The following is a 20,604-nucleotide window of genomic DNA, read 5'->3' as shown; positions in this document are numbered from 1 at the left end:
TCCACATGTGCACTTGGCACCAGGACGCCTTAGGCCGCAGATCGATGATCGACTTTGTGGTTGTGTCATCGGATTTGCGGCCGCATGTTCTGGACACTCGGGTGAAGAGAGGGGCGGAGCTGTCAACTGATCACCACCTGGTGGTGAGTTGGCTCCGATGGTGGGGAAGGATGCCGGACAGACCTGGCAGGCCCAAACGTGTTGTGAGGGTCTGCTGGGAACACCTGGCAGAGTCCCCTGTCGGAAGGAGCTTCAACTCACGCTTCCGGGAGAGCTTTGACCATGTCCCGGGGGAGGCGGGGGACATTGAGTCCGAGTGGACCGTGTTCCGTGCCTCCATTGTTGAGGCAGCTGACCGGTGCTGTGGCCGCAAGGTGGTTGGTGCCTGTCATGGTGGCAATGCCCGAACCCGCTGGTGGACACCAGCGGTGAGGGATGCCGTCAAGCTGAAGAAGGAGTCGTATCGGGCCTTACTGGCCTGTGGGACTCCTGAGGCAGCAGATGGGTACCGGCGTGCCAAGCGGAGTGCAGCTACGGCGGTTGCCGAGGCAAAGACTCGGGCATGGGAAGAGTTCGGTGAGGCCATGGAGAACGACTTTCGGACAGCCTCGAAAAGGTTCTGGACCACCATCCGGCGTCTGAGGAGGGGGAAGCAGTGCACTGTCAACACTGTGTATAGTGGTGATGGTGTGCTGCTGACCTCAACTCGGGATGTTGTGGATCGGTGGAAGGAATACTTCGAGGACCTCCTCAATCCCACCAACACGCCTTCCAGTGAGGAAGTAAGGCCTGGGGACCTGGAGATGGGCTCTCGTATCTCCGGGGCTGAAGTTGCCGAGGTAGTCAAAAAACTCCTCGGTGGCAAGGCCCCGGGGGTGGATGAGATCCGCCCAGAGTCCCTTAAGGCTCTGGATGTTGTAGGGCTGTCGTGGTTGACTCGACTCTGCAACATCGCGTGGACATCGGGGGCAGTGCCGCTGGATTGGCAGACCGAGGTGGTAGTCCCTCTTCTTAAGAAGGGGGACCGGAGGGTGTGTTCCAACTATAGGGGGATCACACTCCTCAGCCTCCCTGGTAAGGTCTATTCAGGGGTACTGGAGAGGAGGGTCCGCCGGATAGTCGAACCTCGGATTCAGGAGGAGCAATGTGGTTTTCGTCCTGGGCGTGGAACAGTGGACCAGCTCTACACCCTCAGCAGGGTCTTCGAGGGTGCATGGGAGTTTGCCCAACCAGTCCACATGTGTTTTGTGGACTTGGAGAAGGCATTCGACCGTGTCCCTCGGGGGGTCCTGTGGGGGGTCCTCCGAGAGTATGGGGTGTCGGGCCCGCTGATACGGGCTGTCCGCTCCCTGTACGATCGGTGCCAGAGTTTGGTCCGAATTGCTGGCAGTAAGTCGAACCCGTTTCCAATGAGGGTTGGCCTCCGCCAGGGCTGCCCTTTGTCACCGATTCTGTTCATAATTTTTATGGACAGAATTTCTAGGTGCAGTCATGGTGTTGAGGGGATCCGGTTTGGTGACCTCAGGATCTGGTCTCTGCTTTTTGCGGATGATGTGGTCCTGTTGGCGTCATCGGCCCGTGACCTCCAACTATCACTTGATCGGTTCGCCGCCGCATGTGAAGCGGCTGGGATGAGAATCAGCACCTCCAAATCCGAGGCCATGGTTCTCGACCGGAAAAAGGTGGAGTGCCTTCTCCGGGTAAAGGAGGAGATCCTGCCCCAAGTGGAGGAGTTTAAGTACCTCGGGGTCTTGTTCACGAGTGAGGGAAGAATGGAGCAGGAGATCGACAGGCGGATCGGTGCGGCGTCCGCAGTAATGCGGACTCTGCACCGGTCCGTTGTGGTGAAGAGAGAGCTGAGCCGAAAGGCGAAGCTCTCGATTTACCGGTCGATCTTCGTTCCTACCCTCACCTATGGTCATGAGCTTTGGGTAATGACCGAAAGAACAAGATCACAGGTACAAGCGGCTGAAATGAGCTTCCCCCGTAGGGTGGCTGGGCTCTCCCTTAGAGATAGGGTGAGAAGCTGTGCCATCCGGGAGGAGCTCGGAGTAGAGTCGCTGCTCCTCCGCGTTGAGAGGAGCCAGATGGGGTGGCTTGGGCATCTAGTCAGGATGCCCCCTGGACGCCTCCCTGGTGAGGTGTTCAGGGCATGTCCCTCCGGTAGGAGACCCCCGGGGAGACCCAGGACACGTTGGAGAGGCTATGTCTCTCGACTGGCCTGGGAACGCCTGGGGATCCCTCCGGATGAGCTGGAGGAGGTAGCTGGGGAGAGGGAAGTCTGGGCTTCTCTCCTTAGGCTGCTGCCCCCGCGACCCGACCCCGGATAAGCGGTAGAGAATGGATGGATGGATGGATAGTTTGCATTGAAATACCACTAATATTAGTTTTTTTATTTCCTAAAGGCAATAAATACATTATTTTATGCAGACTTTCTCCAGACTACCGGTATGTTTTTTTGGAAATTAATTGATTTTCCTTTAAGTGCTTGACAGCAGTAAGAATGTTTTAAAGTGTGTCTAATGAGACAATATTTACTGGCAAGCAGCATCTCTTGACAACTGAAACTGCAGCTTATGATGGTAGGGACCTGAATGTGTGTGTGTGTGGGGGGGGGGTCTTCAGAACAAAATTAGTGTAACACCAAGAGAGGGAGATCCAGTGGGAATTCTTCATTTTCAGAAAGGGAGCGGGAAATGCTTGATTTTTGCTCATTAAGTGTCAATGTTTACAGCAAAGCGAAAGAGCTAAACGTTGGTAAAAAGTAAAATGCACAAAGACTGATGCCAACTGTAGTTTGAGTGGCACAAGAACGCCGCCTCAGCTCCCGTCTGATCTTCCCCCGACTGAAAACATTCACAGCTGAGATCGTAACTGTCAAGCTGTCATTGCAGGCATTTACATATGAGAGGGAAATGGGTAACGTAATAACAGTCTTTGTCTGTCCGCGTTAGTGATTTATTTTTAGATATCATTTATTTAAAAAGGAGATCAGACGATGGGAAGAGGACAAAAAAATGAGAGGACCACATCAATTAGCTCATTTGGCCTGTCTTTTTGTCACCTTTTTTCTTACATTATCCCATCTTATTTTCTTTTTGATTAGCTCCTTCTCCTTCTCTTTCTTCAAAAAAGAGGAAAAAAAGGCACAGGTAATGCTCACCTTATGAATAATGAGTCTTCCCCCAGAGAAGACATACATCAGGGTATAAGACCCTTCGAAGAGCTTACATTGTGCTCAGGAGAGGCTGGAATTTGTCAGCCTTTCCTCTCACTCCTTTTCATCACATGTTACAAAGTGAAGTAACGTAGCACAGGGGCTCATTTCCACATATTTCTTAAGCAATTTGGAGAATGTTTGAGCATTTCTTAGAACAAAACAGGCCAATTTTAATTCAGTCTGGTGCTCATGAGATCACCTGCAAGCTACTTTTACTTAATCAGCAACACAATATGATTAATGTATGAATGAGTGGAGACAGAACTGAGATGTTCCAGTTGTTAATAAAGCACGGCTTGTACGTTCCAAATGTCTGAGTGCATAAAGCAAAGTAACTGCAGACAAAAGGGATCAGAATCTCACAGGAGCCGACGTGATCCAGCACTTGCAGCCGCTAGAGTCCCAGTGGAAGTGAGATACGTCAGCATTAACTTACCATGTATTTTATCACAAAATTGTCCTTGAGTGAGCTTCCACAGATGTACTTGGCTTTTTAGAGGACGCAGCAGGGATAAAACTAGAGGGTCAATAATAGATATGGTGCAAAACTGAAGCTTTAAAATGGCAAATAAAAAACAGAAATGTTACATGAAAGGGAGAAGTTCATCGTGCACTTTATAGCAGGCTGCAACCTAATTACTCCTCTGCAGTGCTTGTTTACTAAAATTAACTACGCATCTTTCTACTGCAGGAACCCTGAAGAGACATAATAATACAAGGGCCCTTTTTTGCACTTAGCACTTAAACTTTTACATCAGCAGCTAATAATGTGCATCAGCCCCAACAGACATTGTTCTCAAAAGGCAAAGGTGGCTCAACAGCCTCCACCGCAGTGCCCCATTCATAGTGAGGTGGTGGAGAGACTCTCCAGCTTTCACTCCATAACTATGACAGATTACCTGTTCTGGGAGGCCCAGCACTGCACCTCCTGCCTCAGAGAAAGGTAAACCCTCCCTTAGAAGCTTCCCCTTCCTTTGATTTAGTGTTGAGCAGCAGACTGACTCCCCGCCTGATCAGATCACATCGTATCATAGATCATCACACCAGTGGCATCACCTGCTAAGCCCTCTGAGATACACATGTGGTAGTCAGGGGGATGGACAGACACTCCAACCCATCTCCTCCAAACCCCTCAGCACTCCATCTAACCCCCCCCCCCCCCCCCCCCCCCCAACCACCCATAAGGACTTCAGTGAAACTTGTCAGCTGGACTTTGGGTCCGTGCAATACAATCCATTTGATCTCCCTCACCATAGTCAACAAAACCTCCGATTGAGGCTGCAAAGTTTACAACGCGCACCCCAGCAGCACTTTGAACTCCTGGTTGTGCGTCTGTTTGAGCCTCGTGATTTTTTTATGAAGGTCTGTTGCCAACTCAACAATATCCTTAAATGATGTGCACACAAACTGGGGAGAACACACTATATGGCAATGTGCTACATATCTTGAATTGATACTTCTTTCTTTTACTTTACACTGGAATGACTGTTTAGAAATCTCAAATCATCGGGTCACTGTAAAAAAGGACCAAGGAGTGGACGCCTTGGTCGTTGGTATGTTATTACCACAAGGGCCCTAAGGGCCCTGACAGGGTGGAGGGATAATGGCAAACAACAAAACTTTCATTACGTCCTAATGTACAATGGAGGCGTAAAGTTCACCCAAAGAGCACAAAGTGCCTGCAGCCTGTCACCCTCCAGTTTACCGCGTTAAATCTCACCGGTGAAAGAATAACGTTCTCCTTGCAGTCGAATTTGCTCAGAGGATCTCCTCTCAAAGCTGTATTGCGTTAAATCCCAGTCAGCCGTTGATTTATATGCACGTCCACTAGATTAAACAGCTACAATTGGCAGCAAAAACACCGAAATGTCCTTTGTTTTACATACAGAACAGTAAATTCAAGCATTAAGTTGCTAGCCATCATTAATATTCAACAGAACAGAAGTGAATTTGTTTAAGAAAGGATGCTTTTTTGTGCGTTGGCGAACAGGTTTGTTAATGCAAGCGTCAAACATTCTGTGTTTCTTGGGACTTGCACACTGGCTGACCTTGACTCCTGACTTTAACATTGCACATGCACTTTAAAATGCCAAGGCTGTGGACATCGTCCACACATCAATGCAAACATTTTTCACCAGTGGATGCTGCTGGCCTTGTGCAATCTGGGTTTGGGATTTGTATCATTGTGTAGTTTTCTGTGTCATGAAATTTTGTGTTTATTGCTGAAGGTTTTACATTTTTGCTGAAGGTTTTTTTTTAAGTCTTCATTAGTTTATCCTATTTGATCTTTTTCTCTTGTGCTACATTGACACCTGAGAACCGGTTTTGGTTCCTCCTGGAAAGGGTCGAATGACAACAAAGAGTCTGAGTTTGATTAGAGAGGGGCGGGAGAGCCGTGGACAGCGAAGGGTTAAATGCAGCCGTGTGGTTTTGGTGTAGGAATACAGTCATTTCCACTGGAGGATGGCTAATGAGCGTCTTTTACCCACAGGATCTTTAGAAAAAAACAAAAAAGCCAAACACAAAGGCGGAAAAGGATGGGGGGGGGGGGGGTTCTAATCACATTCTCTGGCAGAACCAACAGCTGTGAATGCTCAGGTCTCAATCAGAGTGGACAGCTGATTCCCTCAGGATTCATAACCACAGTGGGAGTTGAGGCGAAGGCAGAAGAATGTAGGCTGCACCAAATTTCATTAATGGAGAAGCTGCGAAGATCGATGGCATCCTTTGGGTAGAAAGAGGTCGGGGTGGATAACACAAACATTAACACAGGAGGAAAAAAAATACAGGCAGGAAGAAACGACCCACATGTGATCCCAGTGACAATTTTTGGTTCCTGCAGGAGGTTTTTCTTCAGGAGATTATCTTCAAGGAAAGCTGCACTCACTTAAACTGCAGGAGGCTCGTTGGGAAAACACGTGTTACTCGGCCTCGATTCAAGATCACCGCCAACATGAGAGTGTTAGTGTTCTGAAAGTCTGTCTTTTCTTTTGCTTTTGGGGAATGTTTGTCATCAGCAGCTGCACGGAAGGGATTAATTCGGCCCAGGCTCTGGAGCTAAAGCAAATCCGAGCACATGCAAGTTAAGGTTGCAGCACATGTGGTCCTGGACACGCTTTTGATGGAAACAATGTCCGTGAACATTTGTTTTTACAATAAGTGAAGCTAAAAAAGCTGAAAATGTAACTATATTATCTGTGAAAACAGGGGCAACAATAATTTTCCAGGATTTTTTATCAGCTACCCAAGTGTGTTTCCATATAAGAAAAAAATGTCCCTCAACCCCCAACTTCCCCTTAAAAGACTTTCTATTAGCAAGGTAGGACTCATCAGATTCCCCATAATCTTTGAGGTGTGCGTGCTGATTGGTGGGACACATTTACACCAGTGAAAGGGTCATTTCTACATTGTTTGTGTTCTCAAAACTGAAGCAAAGAAGTGAGAAGCTATGAGGAGCTGACAGATCAATCAATCAGTCTTTATTTCTATAGCATCTGTTAGAATCAAAGTTGTCTCTAGGTGCTTTACAGAATCCCATGACCCGACCCCCAACAAGCACCAGTGGCAAGGAAAAACTCCCAGGAACAACAGGAAGACCCCCTGAGCAGGACCAGGCTCATATAGGTGGACCCTCCTGCTAATGGCCAGCTGAGCAGAGAGGGAGGAGAAGGGGAGGACAGGTAGAAAAGAGAGAGAGATGATGAGGTCCAGGCTCTTGCAGACGCACCTGAACTTTGAATCGTTCCAATTCAGAACGATTGGCCTTCTATCCCAGGCTGCAGGCAGCATGTCAAACCTGTCCAGTGTTTCCAGCACTTGGACACAGATTATGCGTACATAAGCATAAAGTACTGCAGTTCCTGCTGGGCCCCACATTCAAGCCAGTTTCAATGCTTAGTGATGCCTATTTTTCTTTACCTCATAACTCTATTGTTAGCACCTAGCCCACACGTTCTTCCATTAGCATAGTGTCAGGACTCGCATTGCTGTGCATTTAATTCCTACCTCCTCTTCAGTTCCTTCTGAGTTGAAGCCTTTCTGTAATGAATAATGGTGGAGGTCCACAGCAGAGCTATAACGATGAGCATAAACATCATGATTTTATAAGGTTCGCGACATTGGATCCAGCTACATCAATGCAAAGCTAAAAACCACGCAACAATTAGTGGGTGTGCCGCGGATGAAGCGTATCAGAAGAACTCCCCCGGCTGGAAAGCTTCCCCGATCGAGTAACTGCGTATCACTGAAGTAGGCACCCCACTGCGCCTCCCAGCTTCTCCTCCTTTCTTCCCTTCTTCCACTCCTCTATCCTTTTCTTCATCCTACTCATTCTCCGCTCAGCTACACCCCCCCCCCACCCCCCCCCCCACCACCACCACCACCACCACACACACACACATCAGCGCCTGATTCATTTTCCCAGCACCGGCCTCTGCGCCCCGTGATTTATATGTTTATGGTCATTACTGACGTTGAGTAATACATTTCTGTTTTTCCCTTCTTCTCCATCTTCCCCTGCTCTCTTTTGGCAGAGCCTGTGGGTGCTGCGAGGAATATCAATGACCTCTCTCTCCCCCCACCCCCGTGTGATCACAGCTTTTTACTTTCCCTCTCAGCACCACTTTAAGGGAACTCAAAATAAGTTGAGGTTTTTTTTTTGTTGTTTTGATTTGATCTCCGTCAAAAACACTGTTAACGAGCAAAGGCATTCTGGCGTTTACATCTTGGAATTCGCTTTTTATTAACAATACGTTTTTCAGCTGACGCGTCTCCTCGAGCCGTTGATTTGACGTATCTGGTTTAAGAAATGCTTTGTGTCTCCACAGGTCTGCCTCACGCCGCTTGTGTTTACCGGCGAAATTAACTGCCAGCCTTGTTCCCAACGCGTCGAACTGCGTGTTTCTTTTTAGTTTCAACCAAAATCGAGAGTGTTTTTTTGCACATTGCCGGGCCTTGTTTGCAATGCTCAAGCTGACTCAGCCGTGCTGCCACGGTAGTTGAGATAGTGAGTGATGCAAGAGGCAGAAAATGTCATGGAAACGCTGATAAAGAAAGGTCAGGATGGGGCGACCCTGCTGGAGTAGCTCACCAATGAGCTCAAATCTCAGGAGCTGGTTCAAGTAGACTTCTTTGGTAGATTTTCGAGCGTTAGCCAGCTTACCGCACTCACATGGTTTTAAACAGAAATCTTGTGTGCCCTTCACTTCACACACTGGCAGCTGGTGTTGGGCAACACACATACACACATACAACAAATACAGATCCAAGATGTCAGAATGCTAATGCATAATCATTTAAAAAGGAAAAAGGGATGTTTGGGGCGATTAGCCAATCTGATTTCTGTCTGTTTGTCAGATACATCAACAAATGCTGTGAGTCTTCACAAGAAAATTCCACATGCGCAGCTGCATGTTTAGCTTTGATGTCATATGCTGCTCGGTTTATCGCCCCAATGATCTCAATCTCCCTGCGCTCTATGGCCTTTTTCCTTCTTCTTTGGATTGATATTATGCAGGCAGGTAGCTTCCGGCAGCCTTTATCAAAGGAGTCTGAGGCTCTAGCTTATAGAGTTTTACTCCCGTGGCTGAAGTGTCTTCAAACTCAAAGCTGATGAAAGAAATCAGATCATTCTAATATATGAAGAAACACTTAAGGATACCTCCATTAATATAGATGCAAGATGTGTAAATGTGCTGCTCGATTCCAGTGAAATAGCTCAATCCTTACTATGTGGGTGTAGATGGGGTGGGTGGTGGTGGTGGTGGTGGTGCTCTGGAGACGCGATAGAAACCAGCAACAACAACAGGAGTGGAGCAAAGCTGTGACTTATCGGCCTGATGACAGCAGATGCTTTCCTCGCCTAAGCTGCGGTTCCACCAAGGAATTCCCCTGCATCTGATACAAATATCATCTGGCTTGTAAATTGGGCACGGTGGTGTAATGCCAACGCACCTCCTCGGGACACGGTTTAATGACTGTCTCCAGCTGATGTAGGTGCCACATGGGGTTTGGTTTCTTTTTGTTTTCTGTTAGTTTGTTTTCCGCTGTTTTCTAATACACATTTGCGATTGTCTTCCCTTTTTTCATAAAGTGCAAAGTAAAAGATGTTGATTAAAAATGAAATCCTTATATATGATGAGGAAACACTAAAGCGCTCTCCTCCAAATTGATATTTCCAATGTTCCGCCAGAAATGCTAGATAATGATAAAGACAGATTTGCGGTTATCAGCTTCATCCAGACACTCTACGTTTACCCTGATATCCAGCTTGCAAATTTGTTTCCACGAATTTGCAGCTGTCAGACGGAATCCGCTATCGTCTTTTTGAAGCAAATGTTCAAATGAGTAAACAAACAAGGAAATGACAAGCTGTTAGCATGAGGGTCTCGGCCTGCAGTGTTCATTTCAGGTTTGAAGGAGGCAAAAAGGGAAAAGTCAGTCTAAGTAGGACAGCAGATTTTATTCTCTTTCATCCAGGCTCAGATTCTCCGGTACTGCCGTTTACCGACTTATGGCGAATGCCAAGGCAGAGAAGCCGGCTGCGTAAATGTCACATCCCTGCATCGACTGCGCGGACACTCTTGATTAGATAAATCGGGAAGGGAGCAGACTCATCATGCCCAGTTGACTCCTGTGACCCTGTTTAGGCAGACCGGCACCGCTCATGAATGCAACCCCTGGCCGGAGCGATTTAAGAAATGGCGCAATCTCGCCCTCTTCTATTAACTGTGAAATCATCATTAAGAAAAGAAACGCATTTCATCGTATTCGTATCCGAAAATAGACGTGACCTCGCGACTCTTGGCGTCGATGGACTTGACAAGATGGAGAAACTTTCCCCCATCTTCCTCACGTGCACGTGGGGCGCGTCTGACGGCCATTCGTTTTCTTCGCCATGGCACTTAGTAAATCATTCACCCTCTTCTGGCGCCGCACGCTCCAGCTGAACCTGGGAACGAGCAGGGCGTATCGATTTCAACACCCCTGCTCATCAGCAGCCACGTCCTTATTTGCCGCAAGGAAATGGTAAATCTCATACAGTCAGCTCCTGTCCGGATCCTAATCTTCCCTGGTTGATGGCTCTCTAATCTTTCCACCATCTACAACTCATTAGAGGCCAATGATGTAAATGCGACTCGTGTATTCAGCAGGAAACACGAGCTGAATGAAAGAGACAGTCTTTTTCAAGCATTGTTAGCAAAATGTGGTTTGGCTAACACCCCTTTTTTCCCTTTATGTCTTCAGATTTAAAATCAGGAAGAAGCTGCTTGGGACGTAGACACAAGAGTCACGTATCGACATCTGCCATAAAGGGAAATATTCTTATTTTCGGCATAAACTCAGTGACTAGGAAATTAGCGTTATCGCGTCTCTTCACTGCGTCTCTTCACTGAAGTCTTGCTTGATTGTTAGGTTGAAGGAAACATTAGGAAATTAGCATTAATAGTAGCGTGCAGGACACCACATTTCCCCAGAGGAAGTTACCGAATACATCAAGCCCTCAACAGGAATTGGTCCTGATGTAGATGTTTGAGGTTTTGCTGCTCAAAGTCTTCCTCCCAACTTCTCCGCTGTGGGATTGCAATTGATTTGGTGTGGATGGACCTTTCAGTGCTGGCGCCACATGCTAACCACAATTAATGTAGAGTGTGTAAAACGTGAAAACAGCAGCAGGATGGATGGATGAGAGCTGGGGTAGGGACTGCACAACAGTTGCTAAAGCGGCCCATTTAAGGAAAATCGGAAAGACAAATAGTCACGACTGATGTTTCAACAATTATCCGAGCGATTTGCTCGTCTCGAACCTTCTTTTTTTACTGTCACTTCCACTAAAAGATTAAATATAATCCAGTTGGCAAATGAACAAAATTTGATCTCCTCTCAAAAGGTGCCCGGAGAGCTGCGGTGTTAGTCCTGCAAATGAATTGAGGTACTCTCAATAATCTCGTTATAAACTCCCCCGTCGCAGCACTTGTCATATTTTCTGACATGACAAATTGATCGGACCCCGGTCCCCCGGCTCTCACCCTCCCTCTCCTGTCATTTTGCTGCCTCCTTGTTTTTTCTTTTTTTTTTTTTTTTACTGCCGGTGCCGTCCCCCCACCCCTCCAACCCCCAAATCACCTTCTCTTTTTACTGCCTCACCTTTTCTGGAGGGAGCGGGGGCTTAATGGAGCTATGGCCTCCGCATACCAAAGCAGGAGATGACACACAACAGTTGCTTTCACGCGACTGGGGGGCAAATTCTGCCTTGGGTTTGAGCTCTTCCCTGGGACAAGAGGAGATATTTATCCGTTCCCCAACATGTGGTGACAATGATGGAGTCGTTGTCAAGAGCATGTGTGGACTGACTGACTACCACACGCTGCCGCACCCATGCGTTTGTGCACGCATATGTGTGTGTGTCTTTGTGTGTGTGTTCGTGTGTGTGTGCAACTGCACTGGCCAGTGTGTCCTGGAGCCACAGAGCCCGGCCTGGGCTGCAGCGATGCGTTCCAGCTCATTACTAATGAGTCTAAGTGCTGATATGAGTTGTGGGCTGCCAAGTTCTGACTCATCATGGTGTCGGACTTAATCCGTACCAGAGGCAACGCCCCTTTCTTCTTTCTAAGCATAGCTTGGGATCCAATGGAGGGTGTTTTACTGGCAAAAGTGAGAGTGACACCCCAAATCTGCAGTCATCCGTCCTCACCAACGCAGCACATCCGTGGGGGGCGCTGGGGCACACGTCAAGACCCTACATGCAGCACAAATCCACCTCGGAAAAATAACACGGCCGTCACACACCGGTGAGGTCGAACTACCTGCAGACTCGACGGGGGGGGGGGCACTTTCAGCAGCGTCACCAACAATTACCTCTGCAGTGGCGTCGACTCCTCCTCGGTTCTTTTTCTGGCGTCGCCATCATTGGCGCATGGAAAATAAAGACGGGAGAGCGAAAGCCTGGCTGTTGCAAACACCAACTCAACTCTATCCATCCATCCATCCATCCATCCATCCATCCATCCATCCATCCATCCATCCATCCATCAATCCACCCATCCATCCATCCATCCATCCATCATCCATCCATCCATCCATCCATCCATCCATCCATCCATCCATCTATCTATCTATCTATCTATCTATCTATCTATCTATCTATCTATCTATCTATCTATCTATCTATCTATCTATGAGTCTTGAACTTGCTGCTCTTATAAGATGTGAAAGTGTAACTTTTAGTATTTATTTATTATTATTTTAGAATAATTGAGTACATAATTGGGACTTTTCATAATTGGGACTTTTCGCCCACTAAGACAACGTGCGCTGGAGCAACTGAGAGCCATCCCGAAACTTTCCACCCAATGTTTCCATCAACGGCGCCGTGATGGGCGAGTCCATTAGCGACTCGGCTCCTGTCTGCCGGGGGCGAAATAAATGAATATGTGACCTGTCTATTTTGGGAAAAGGGCATAAAGTGGATCAGGTAGTAACTTCCCCAAACAGTAACATGACGACAAAAAGGCAAATATGATGAAACCACCCAGAATCAGCTCGTTTTATAGAATAAAGCATTCCCATTTTTTCAGTAGGATGATAATTCACTTTGATCTACCGTAATTTCTGGACTACAGAGCGCACCTGATTATAAACTGCATAATCTAATTTTAGAAAGAAAATCAATTTTGTACTTGTACAAGCCGCACCAGATTTTAAGCCACAGGTATCCCACGTAGTAATATGAAAAATTAGATCAAAAACATTCAGTACTGGTATATGTTTTTATTACCGTAAGAGACGAGTCACTGACGAGTGACAGACAGACAGGTAAGAAACAACAGCCACTCTTTTCACTTGTATGTTTATACAGAGAACTTAAATCCAAATTTTATCACGTCAGGATTTTTTAACTTTTCTTTTAATTTAATCCGCTTAGCAACATAAACAAATATATTCTACCGGTAATTTTTTTTTTTTTCTAACGGTGTCTGTAATGCAGCTACCTTGAACTATACATTTGTATCAGCTACACACAAATGACGTTGTTTATGCTTTTTTACTCAAACTGAACAATCTAAAACTCCTCGATGGCCAACCTTTAAAATCTTCTGTTTTCATCGCGGTGGCGATTGCTTTTGCCTTCCGTCTGATTTGTACAGCGGAAACACCGCAGCCGCCTGCTCTCTGTGTGTTGACCCGGTCTCCCAGAACGTTTTCAAGCTCGGGCCACCTGCGATGTTTACCTCTAAAAGCTCTTGTCGTCTTTTTGCTTTGGATCAGTTCTTTATGCTGGCGTCTCCACCTTCTCGCCATTGATTACCGTAATGTATGCTAAGATTACGCGCGGCAGCTCGATTTCCTTCTTCAACCGCCAGAGTGATCGCTTTTAACTTAAAAGCTGCATCATATGCTTTTCTTCTAGTATTTTCCATGTTGATGAGGGTTAGTAAAAATGACTGATTCACAATAGTTGTGATAGTGCGCCACGAAAAAAAACATAAATAAGCCGCACCGTAGAATAAGTCGCAGTGTTTAAAGTGTAGGGAAAAAGTAGTGGCTTATAGTCCGGAAATTACGGTACTCTAGAAGGTAGCTGATTATTGAGCTTGTGGTGTGGATGGCTGGAGTTTTGCCCAGTTTATTTCCCCCTCTAGGCTCCTGCATAAAAGAAAGAACCACACCAGTGACACACACGGAGAGAAAGAGAAGGAGGGTCAAGAGACATTTTGAAGGGATGAAGTCTGAGTGAATCCAGCTGAGACAGAACGAGTAAAAGGCCAGTTGAAGCGAGTGAAAGGAAGCTGTAGGTGGTGGGTCTAGCCGCAGAGGTAATGGGTGTGATGGAGCGATGAGCGCGTTCTGAGGGCAGGAGGTTTCACGGAGGAGCAGGAGTTTCCATGGATTCTGTGCATGCTTGTCAGAATATTGTTAGATTTTACAGGAAAACCACAACAACAACAAGCAGCCTAAAAAATAAACTCAAACTTTGAGCCACAGTGTATACTGCTAACCCGCTAGACGTGGCTAATGTCTTCAAGAGCGCCACAGCGGGTGAAGGCGGGACTGTCGCGCCAACTTTTCCTTTGGTTTCTTTTGGCAGCGTCTGTGTGTCTAAAGCGAGATGTGTTCTCTTGCACGGAACAGGCACCAACAACTACCAGCTGCTTGGGGAAGCAGCCTGTAGCCCGCGGCTGCTGGTTTTTATAAATAACCCTGTCACACTCTGGTTCTCTGACGTTCCATTGGCCACTGCTGACCAGCAGAGATCATGCGAAGGCTCCTTCTCGACGCCCAATGATCCTTTCTGTCAGTAATCTAACTGTTATTGACTCATCATTGCCCCATCAGGCCCCTTAATTTGAGCATGGAAGACGGAGCACTTTTGGAGCGGAGTTTCGCGGTGTTTCACAAATTGTTTGGATTTTCCAAGCGCTTGGATTTGATGGAATATTGATTTGGTTCATCACATGGACATGCCATGGAGACCCTGAAAGATACAATCCACCTGCAGAGGCCGACTGGATGTATTTCGCAACAATGACACAACATAGAGCCTAAAATGCACAACAGCAAACTGTCAGTTATTGTCTATTAAGCAAACATAATGTAACATTGTAGAAGCAATGCAGGTCTATGAGCATTGTGATTGTTCTGTCAAATTCATTAGAGCATAGACTACAAAAAAACATGTTTAAGTATATTGAGTTTTGTAACAATAGATTTGAGAAAATCTCATACACAGGTCCATTTAATGCACATTATATTGTAATCGACTGACGCTAGAAATGAGCTGGGGCTTCACAATTGTTTATATTTACACAGCCTGTGTTCAAACAAAGTGATATGACTCTTTTTGGTTTTTGTCTGCACAAATCTGTAAAGCCGTTACCTTGCTTGTGCAGTGATTCCTCTGCCTGCCGCAAACAGTTCTGGATTGTGACAGCGCAACACAAACCCCTTAATTGCCAATGTGAATGGAATTTAATTGCAGCCCTGCCACAGACGGGTGCTCAGAAGTACATTTGCCCTGGTGATCAGCCCTCCTCTGCTTCCACCGGTTCTTGTTTTGACAGGATGATGGGCGGACCAAAACCACATCCGAGCACAGGAATGTGGTCCATGTTTTTGCAAAGTGGTGCCTAAAGATTCAGGCTTAATTGATTGATCTTATTTGTTGGGATGCATCAGATTTATCATCCTGCTGATTTCAGACACGGAGCCACCACCTTTGGACTTCAGAAAATGTTTGTTCGGCGGCTTTCATTTGTCTATTTTGGCTTCAGTTTGTACAGAATACCGAGCTAGCGCCACAGCTGCAACATAGAGCCATGAATAAACGTGCAAGAGTGCAGAAGCTGCTCGATGTTGACTGTTACTGTGATTACTAAAATGAATTTTAAGGTGAAGGGTTGTTTGTTTATTGAGGACGCGTCAACAAATGTGGGTGGGCAGTGCAGCAGTTGACAATGTTTTATAAAGTAATAAAACCAACAGGGTTGCGCTCCCAACTTTTCAAATAATGGCACCCTTGGGTCACATGGGCACTTTAGCATCTCGTCTCGCTGTCAGCTTCTGGGATGTGTGTGTGGGGGTGTGGGTTCTGTAAATGTCACTGTTCTGCGTGTGTCGGTTTGGTCGCATGGTCGGGTTCAGGGTTACGTCCATGCGTCATTATTTGATGAGTTCAGGTATGAACGGGTTCTTGAGCAGGCAAGAGAAAGGCAATTAGGTTTAAGGAGGTTAAAACAGCAACAGGTTCAAAGCGATTGGAGGCTTGTTTGATTCCTAATTATGTTTGCAAGGGTTTCTGCGGTGTTGTAGCTGCAGCTATAGAGACATCGGACTGACGCCACACAAGGCTGGTGTGTCTCAGCTTCATCTCCACCTCACCGCAGCATCTCTCAAAATGAGAAGTGTTTTGTTTTTGCCACAGCATCTTACTTGAAAGCGAATAAGAGAGGTTGTTACTCCCCCTTATTTTCTCTGGCTCAGGGAGTCTGACACTCCACATCTCAGCTTGTGGCACCTGATGAAAGGACAGAATCTTGGGGCTTGGAGAGCAGCATTAGTGGCCCCTGGCTCATTCTACCACAGTGTGTTTTGAGACAAACCAACCTGTCGCTTGTTTACGGTACAGTAAACTCAGAATAAGAACACCGGGCTGCTGATCAAAGAGCTCCACTCAGCCAGAAGTATTGTTCATTTTTTTGTGATATCTTTAGTTTTGCATCCCCACTCCTCACTAAACCCTACTAGCCTAGCCTAGACTGGGTCTTTGTATTTGTATGTGTGTGTATGTGTGTGTCTGTGTGTGCGTGACCATGTCGGTATTCTAAGTAATGGGCTTTGTGCATCCTCTCCTGCTGGTGGCCAAGATGTAGCCATGGCAACCTCAGGTTCAATCCTCGCTGTAAGCTGGTGAGAGGGACTTGAAAGAGAACGTTACACCTCTCCTCTCATCCGTCCTGCATGCGCTCTTCTCAATCTGACTGTGGTTAAACGCCTGGCCTTGCTACAATCGCATCCTCTGGGCAACGTACTGTAGCTATGGCTCACACCTCAACACTGCCACCTTTGGACCTGATAGGAAATATCCACACTATCTATCTATCTATCTATCTATCTATCTATCTATCTATCTATCTATCTATCTATCTATCTATCTATCTGTCTGTCTGTCTGTCTGTCTGTCTGTCTGTCTGTCTGTCTGTCTGTCTGTCTGTCTGTCTGTCTGTCTGTCTGTCAACCCTACAGAAGCATCGACAACAGGTGTAGATCACTTTTTTCTAGTGTGTGTGTGTGTGTGTGTGAGAGAGAGAGAGACAGAGACAGAGACAGAGAGAGATTCAACTGGGATATATTTTTTTAATTCTATTTAGAAGCTTTTGCCATTCATTTCAAATCAGCCATTGAGTTTCCATCAACACTAGATGTTTTGTGCTCTTGGTTTAAATCTCAATTCATATTTTTGTCTCTTTTTTTTTGTCTTTTCTAACTTAGCAGACAAACGGATGCGTGGTTTTTCGTTTCAGTGCATCCAAAGGCTTGTGGAATTAACAGAGGTGGCATCATTTCCCTTGTATCACGTCACATTTAAATCTGTGACAGCAGCCAAAAACAAGGTGACAATAACGTGTATAGCTGCTGCCCCCTAGTGGATATAAATGCGCATAGCAAGGAGATCAATAGAGACTCAGTAATTCGGATTGGATAATGATGGTGGTGATTATGATGATGAATACAATATGATCCAACACAAGGATCAATCAGTGTTAGTGCGAAGCCTCGTGCGGGAGTGAATTTGTGTCCACTCCTAATTAGGATCATATGGGACATGGACCGGAATGCTAATGTATTGCAGCGATTTGTTTCCTCCACGGTGTGTCCATACAAGTATCGGTTCAATCTATGGGCATGACTGAATATTCATACGGTACTCTCCGAAGACTCAGAGGCCGTGGCTGAGGGGCATCGCTGACCTTCCTGCTAGGTCAGACCAGACGCTTGAGGCTATGAGCCGATCACTGGTGCATATTCAACAGCAACCTGCTGGAGTCTGACATTCCGAATACGGGATCAAGACCGAGCCTCATAACCCCACCAACCACCACCACCACCCCCTGACACCCCTGTTCTGTTATCATCAGCACTTTTACCCAGCGATGGATGATCAGAGCAGGAGCCGCTAAACACATATTTGACAAGCCCGTTTGAATTCTCATCCTGCCCGCTGACAGAATGAAAGGCATCTATCACCCCCTGAGCGGGCTTCCTTTTTCCCAGCATGTGCCGCGCCTTTCTGGAAATAATTTGGTGGTCTAATGGAGGCTGATCAATACAGATCGATCATCTTCTTACATTTCCTTGTCATCACAAACCAGCGTTCCCATTCGGTAACGAGAGGGTCCATTTCACATGTTTCTTCTCTCGACTGCGTGTTCGGTTTCAGCTAATCTGCTCCCCACAGAGCTGCTCACAGCCTCGAGATTGCAAATTGAGGGCGAGGGGTGGGGGGGTGGGGGGGTGTTTGGGTAAAATGAGCCATTCAATTGAAATAGTAATGAAAGTTATGTGTCTGATTCTCTCAGCGCTGTTGCTGCTGAGGGAATTCGGCTTCTTGCCCTCTTCCTGTGACGGGGCGGGCGAGGTGTAAATCATTGGTCATCTTAGGGATGAGTAAGCGCTGATTGCACTTGATCACGCGCGGCGGCTGAGATCATCCCGCGCCCGCAGAGCAGAGCGTGGTCGTGCCAAGCAGTCAGATCATCGGATCAACGGCTTCTTCCTGTAAAGGCTGAAATCCTGCCCTGGCACGGTGACCTGCAGCCAAGCCCTGCGGGAGTATCCGGTGTCCCGTGCTCCTCACCTTCTCTCCCCCCCTTCTCCTCCTCTTCTTCCTCCTCCTCCTCCTCATTCTGTATACGTCTGGCGTCCTCGCGAGCGGCTTTGAGGGTTGGATCGTCCCTTAGACGCCAGGTCAGGCCCCGCTGAGTCAGTTGACTTCGGATAATCGCTGAAGTTCTCAGCAGAACCAAGGGAATTCTGTGGCCCTTTTCTCCCTGGATGAGTCCCGTCGCCTCTGCATCTCGAACTCTTTCGGGATTATCTTCCTTTGCCAGCTGCAGTGACCTCATTAACCCGCCGCCATGCCTGTCCGGATCATGTGCACCATCTCCTTTTCCGCTGACGACGAACACAGGGCGGGATATGGTCAGGACGCCTTCGACGACCACTACAAGCGAGTAAGGAGGGGTTGCGGGGACGGCGACTCGCTGGACTGCCTGGATGGGGGTAGTCAGGCGGAGGAGGACGAGGAGGACAGTGTCGGGGAGGTCGACGACCTGGCGGCGTTCTTCAGCAACTGCTCGCTCCATGGGGCCAACCACGTATTTGTGGAGGACAAGAAGTTTGGGATTCGGCAGGGTCTGTGGGCTCTGGTGGTTCTCTTGGCCCTGTCCACGTTCCTGCTCCAGGTAGCAGACCGGGTCATCTACTACCTCCAGTACGACCGCATCACCATGCTGGACGAGAAGGCGGCTCCCAACATGACGTTTCCTGCCGTCACCGTGTGCAACTACAACTTCATCCGCAAGTCTCAGATGAGCTACAGCGATCTGATCTTCATGGGCCAACTGCTGGGCTTTGAGGAAGGCATGGCACCCGGGTTTCCCCTCGCACCGGAACCGGATCGCCCGCCGGGCTCCCGATTCACCCTGGATGAATTCTACAACCGCACTCGGCACCGCATAGAGGACATGCTGCTGGAGTGTAAATTCAGGGGGTTAGAATGTGGCCCAGAGAGCTTCAGCGAGGTAAGACAAGTGGAGTGAAGGTGACGAAGAGGAAATGCTAAGACCTTGAATTCCCCATCACTCATTACTTGGTTTGATAATCAGCATTACAGAAGAAGAAGTTCATCGATCCGGTTCAGTTTGTGACACAAATCATTCCTATAATAAATGGTTTCCTGCGTCAGCGTGTCTGAAGCTCATGAATCACGTTGTAAACGCATCCTGCATTAGCTAAAGTGAGCGTTGTTGGCAGACGGCTCCCAAATTAAGCTCTGAAGGAATCTTTACGTCAGTGAGAGGGAGACTTAAGGTCAACGCACTTCCTGGAGTGTGGTTTCTTTTTGTTTCTTGTCTTTCCTGTGCTCCCGTTAATTTGTCCATCAGTGGGAAACACCAGTTTGCTGAGGAGTGTTGACAATATCCAGATATCGATTGGCCTGACCTTTGCACAGATCTGTTCTAACGGATGCGTTGAGGCTAGAGGAGTTGCAATTACACGTCGATAACATTGCATGTACACAACACACTCCTGTTTAAACTTAATAGGCAACAGGATGCGAATCGACCATTTGGCATCTATTTTTCGATCAAATAACAGCCAAGATTATAGAATATTCAATGTATGTGGCATTACCGTTATATTATTATTGCACTTGTCTGTTTAGTTCATAAATAGTGAGACTATACCTGATATAGAGAATCGGTGAATCTTGGCCATAATCACTCCACAAATATTGCATACACTTGTGCATGAGGGTCTTCATTGCTCAGCAGGGATGATTAAACGCTCATTAGAACAGAAGAGCAGCAACATATAATGACCTTGTTCAGGAGGAGGTGAGCAGATAAATGTTAGAAGGACGCTTCATCGCCAAAAACTGGATTTTCTTTATTAATGGAAATTCATTTCATTAAATAAAAACACCCTAATGTGAGAGACGACTTAACGATACTGCAGTAAATGTCCCGGTTTAAGGTTTATGAGGAGGTTTTTTTTTAGGTTTGCCTGTTTTTTTTCCCCTGGACTTGAATATCAGACTGTGAAGCGTCCGACTGTCTCAGCCCAGTTAGGGCCATCAGGACTGATTAAGTGAGGTATTTGCACGC

At 47.0% G+C, this 20,604-nt stretch overlaps 1 protein-coding gene across 2 annotated transcripts in view; it reads left to right on the top strand.

Annotated features, from left to right (window-relative positions):
- Positions 1-20,604, top strand: part of asic1b (acid-sensing (proton-gated) ion channel 1b) — a 115,057-nt gene that overhangs the window by 56,340 nt on the left and 38,113 nt on the right. Inside the window, exon 1 of one of the 2 annotated variants that reach the window (XM_029827087.1) lies at positions 18,667-19,518. The exons of the other annotated variant lie outside the window; for it this stretch is intronic. Within the exon in view, the coding sequence (XP_029682947.1) occupies positions 18,853-19,518 (666 nt within the window). The 5' untranslated portion in view covers positions 18,667-18,852. Of the gene's footprint in view, positions 1-18,666; positions 19,519-20,604 lie in introns of those variants that run through there. 2 annotated transcript variants of the gene reach the window in all.

The sequence above is a fragment of the Takifugu rubripes genome, chromosome 19, assembly GCF_901000725.2.
Source record: "Takifugu rubripes chromosome 19, fTakRub1.2, whole genome shotgun sequence".
In the NCBI taxonomy this organism is placed as follows: domain Eukaryota; kingdom Metazoa; phylum Chordata; class Actinopteri; order Tetraodontiformes; family Tetraodontidae; genus Takifugu; species Takifugu rubripes.
The sequence above is the reverse complement of the archived record's forward strand: the minus strand, read 5'-3'. Positions and strand labels throughout refer to the sequence as shown.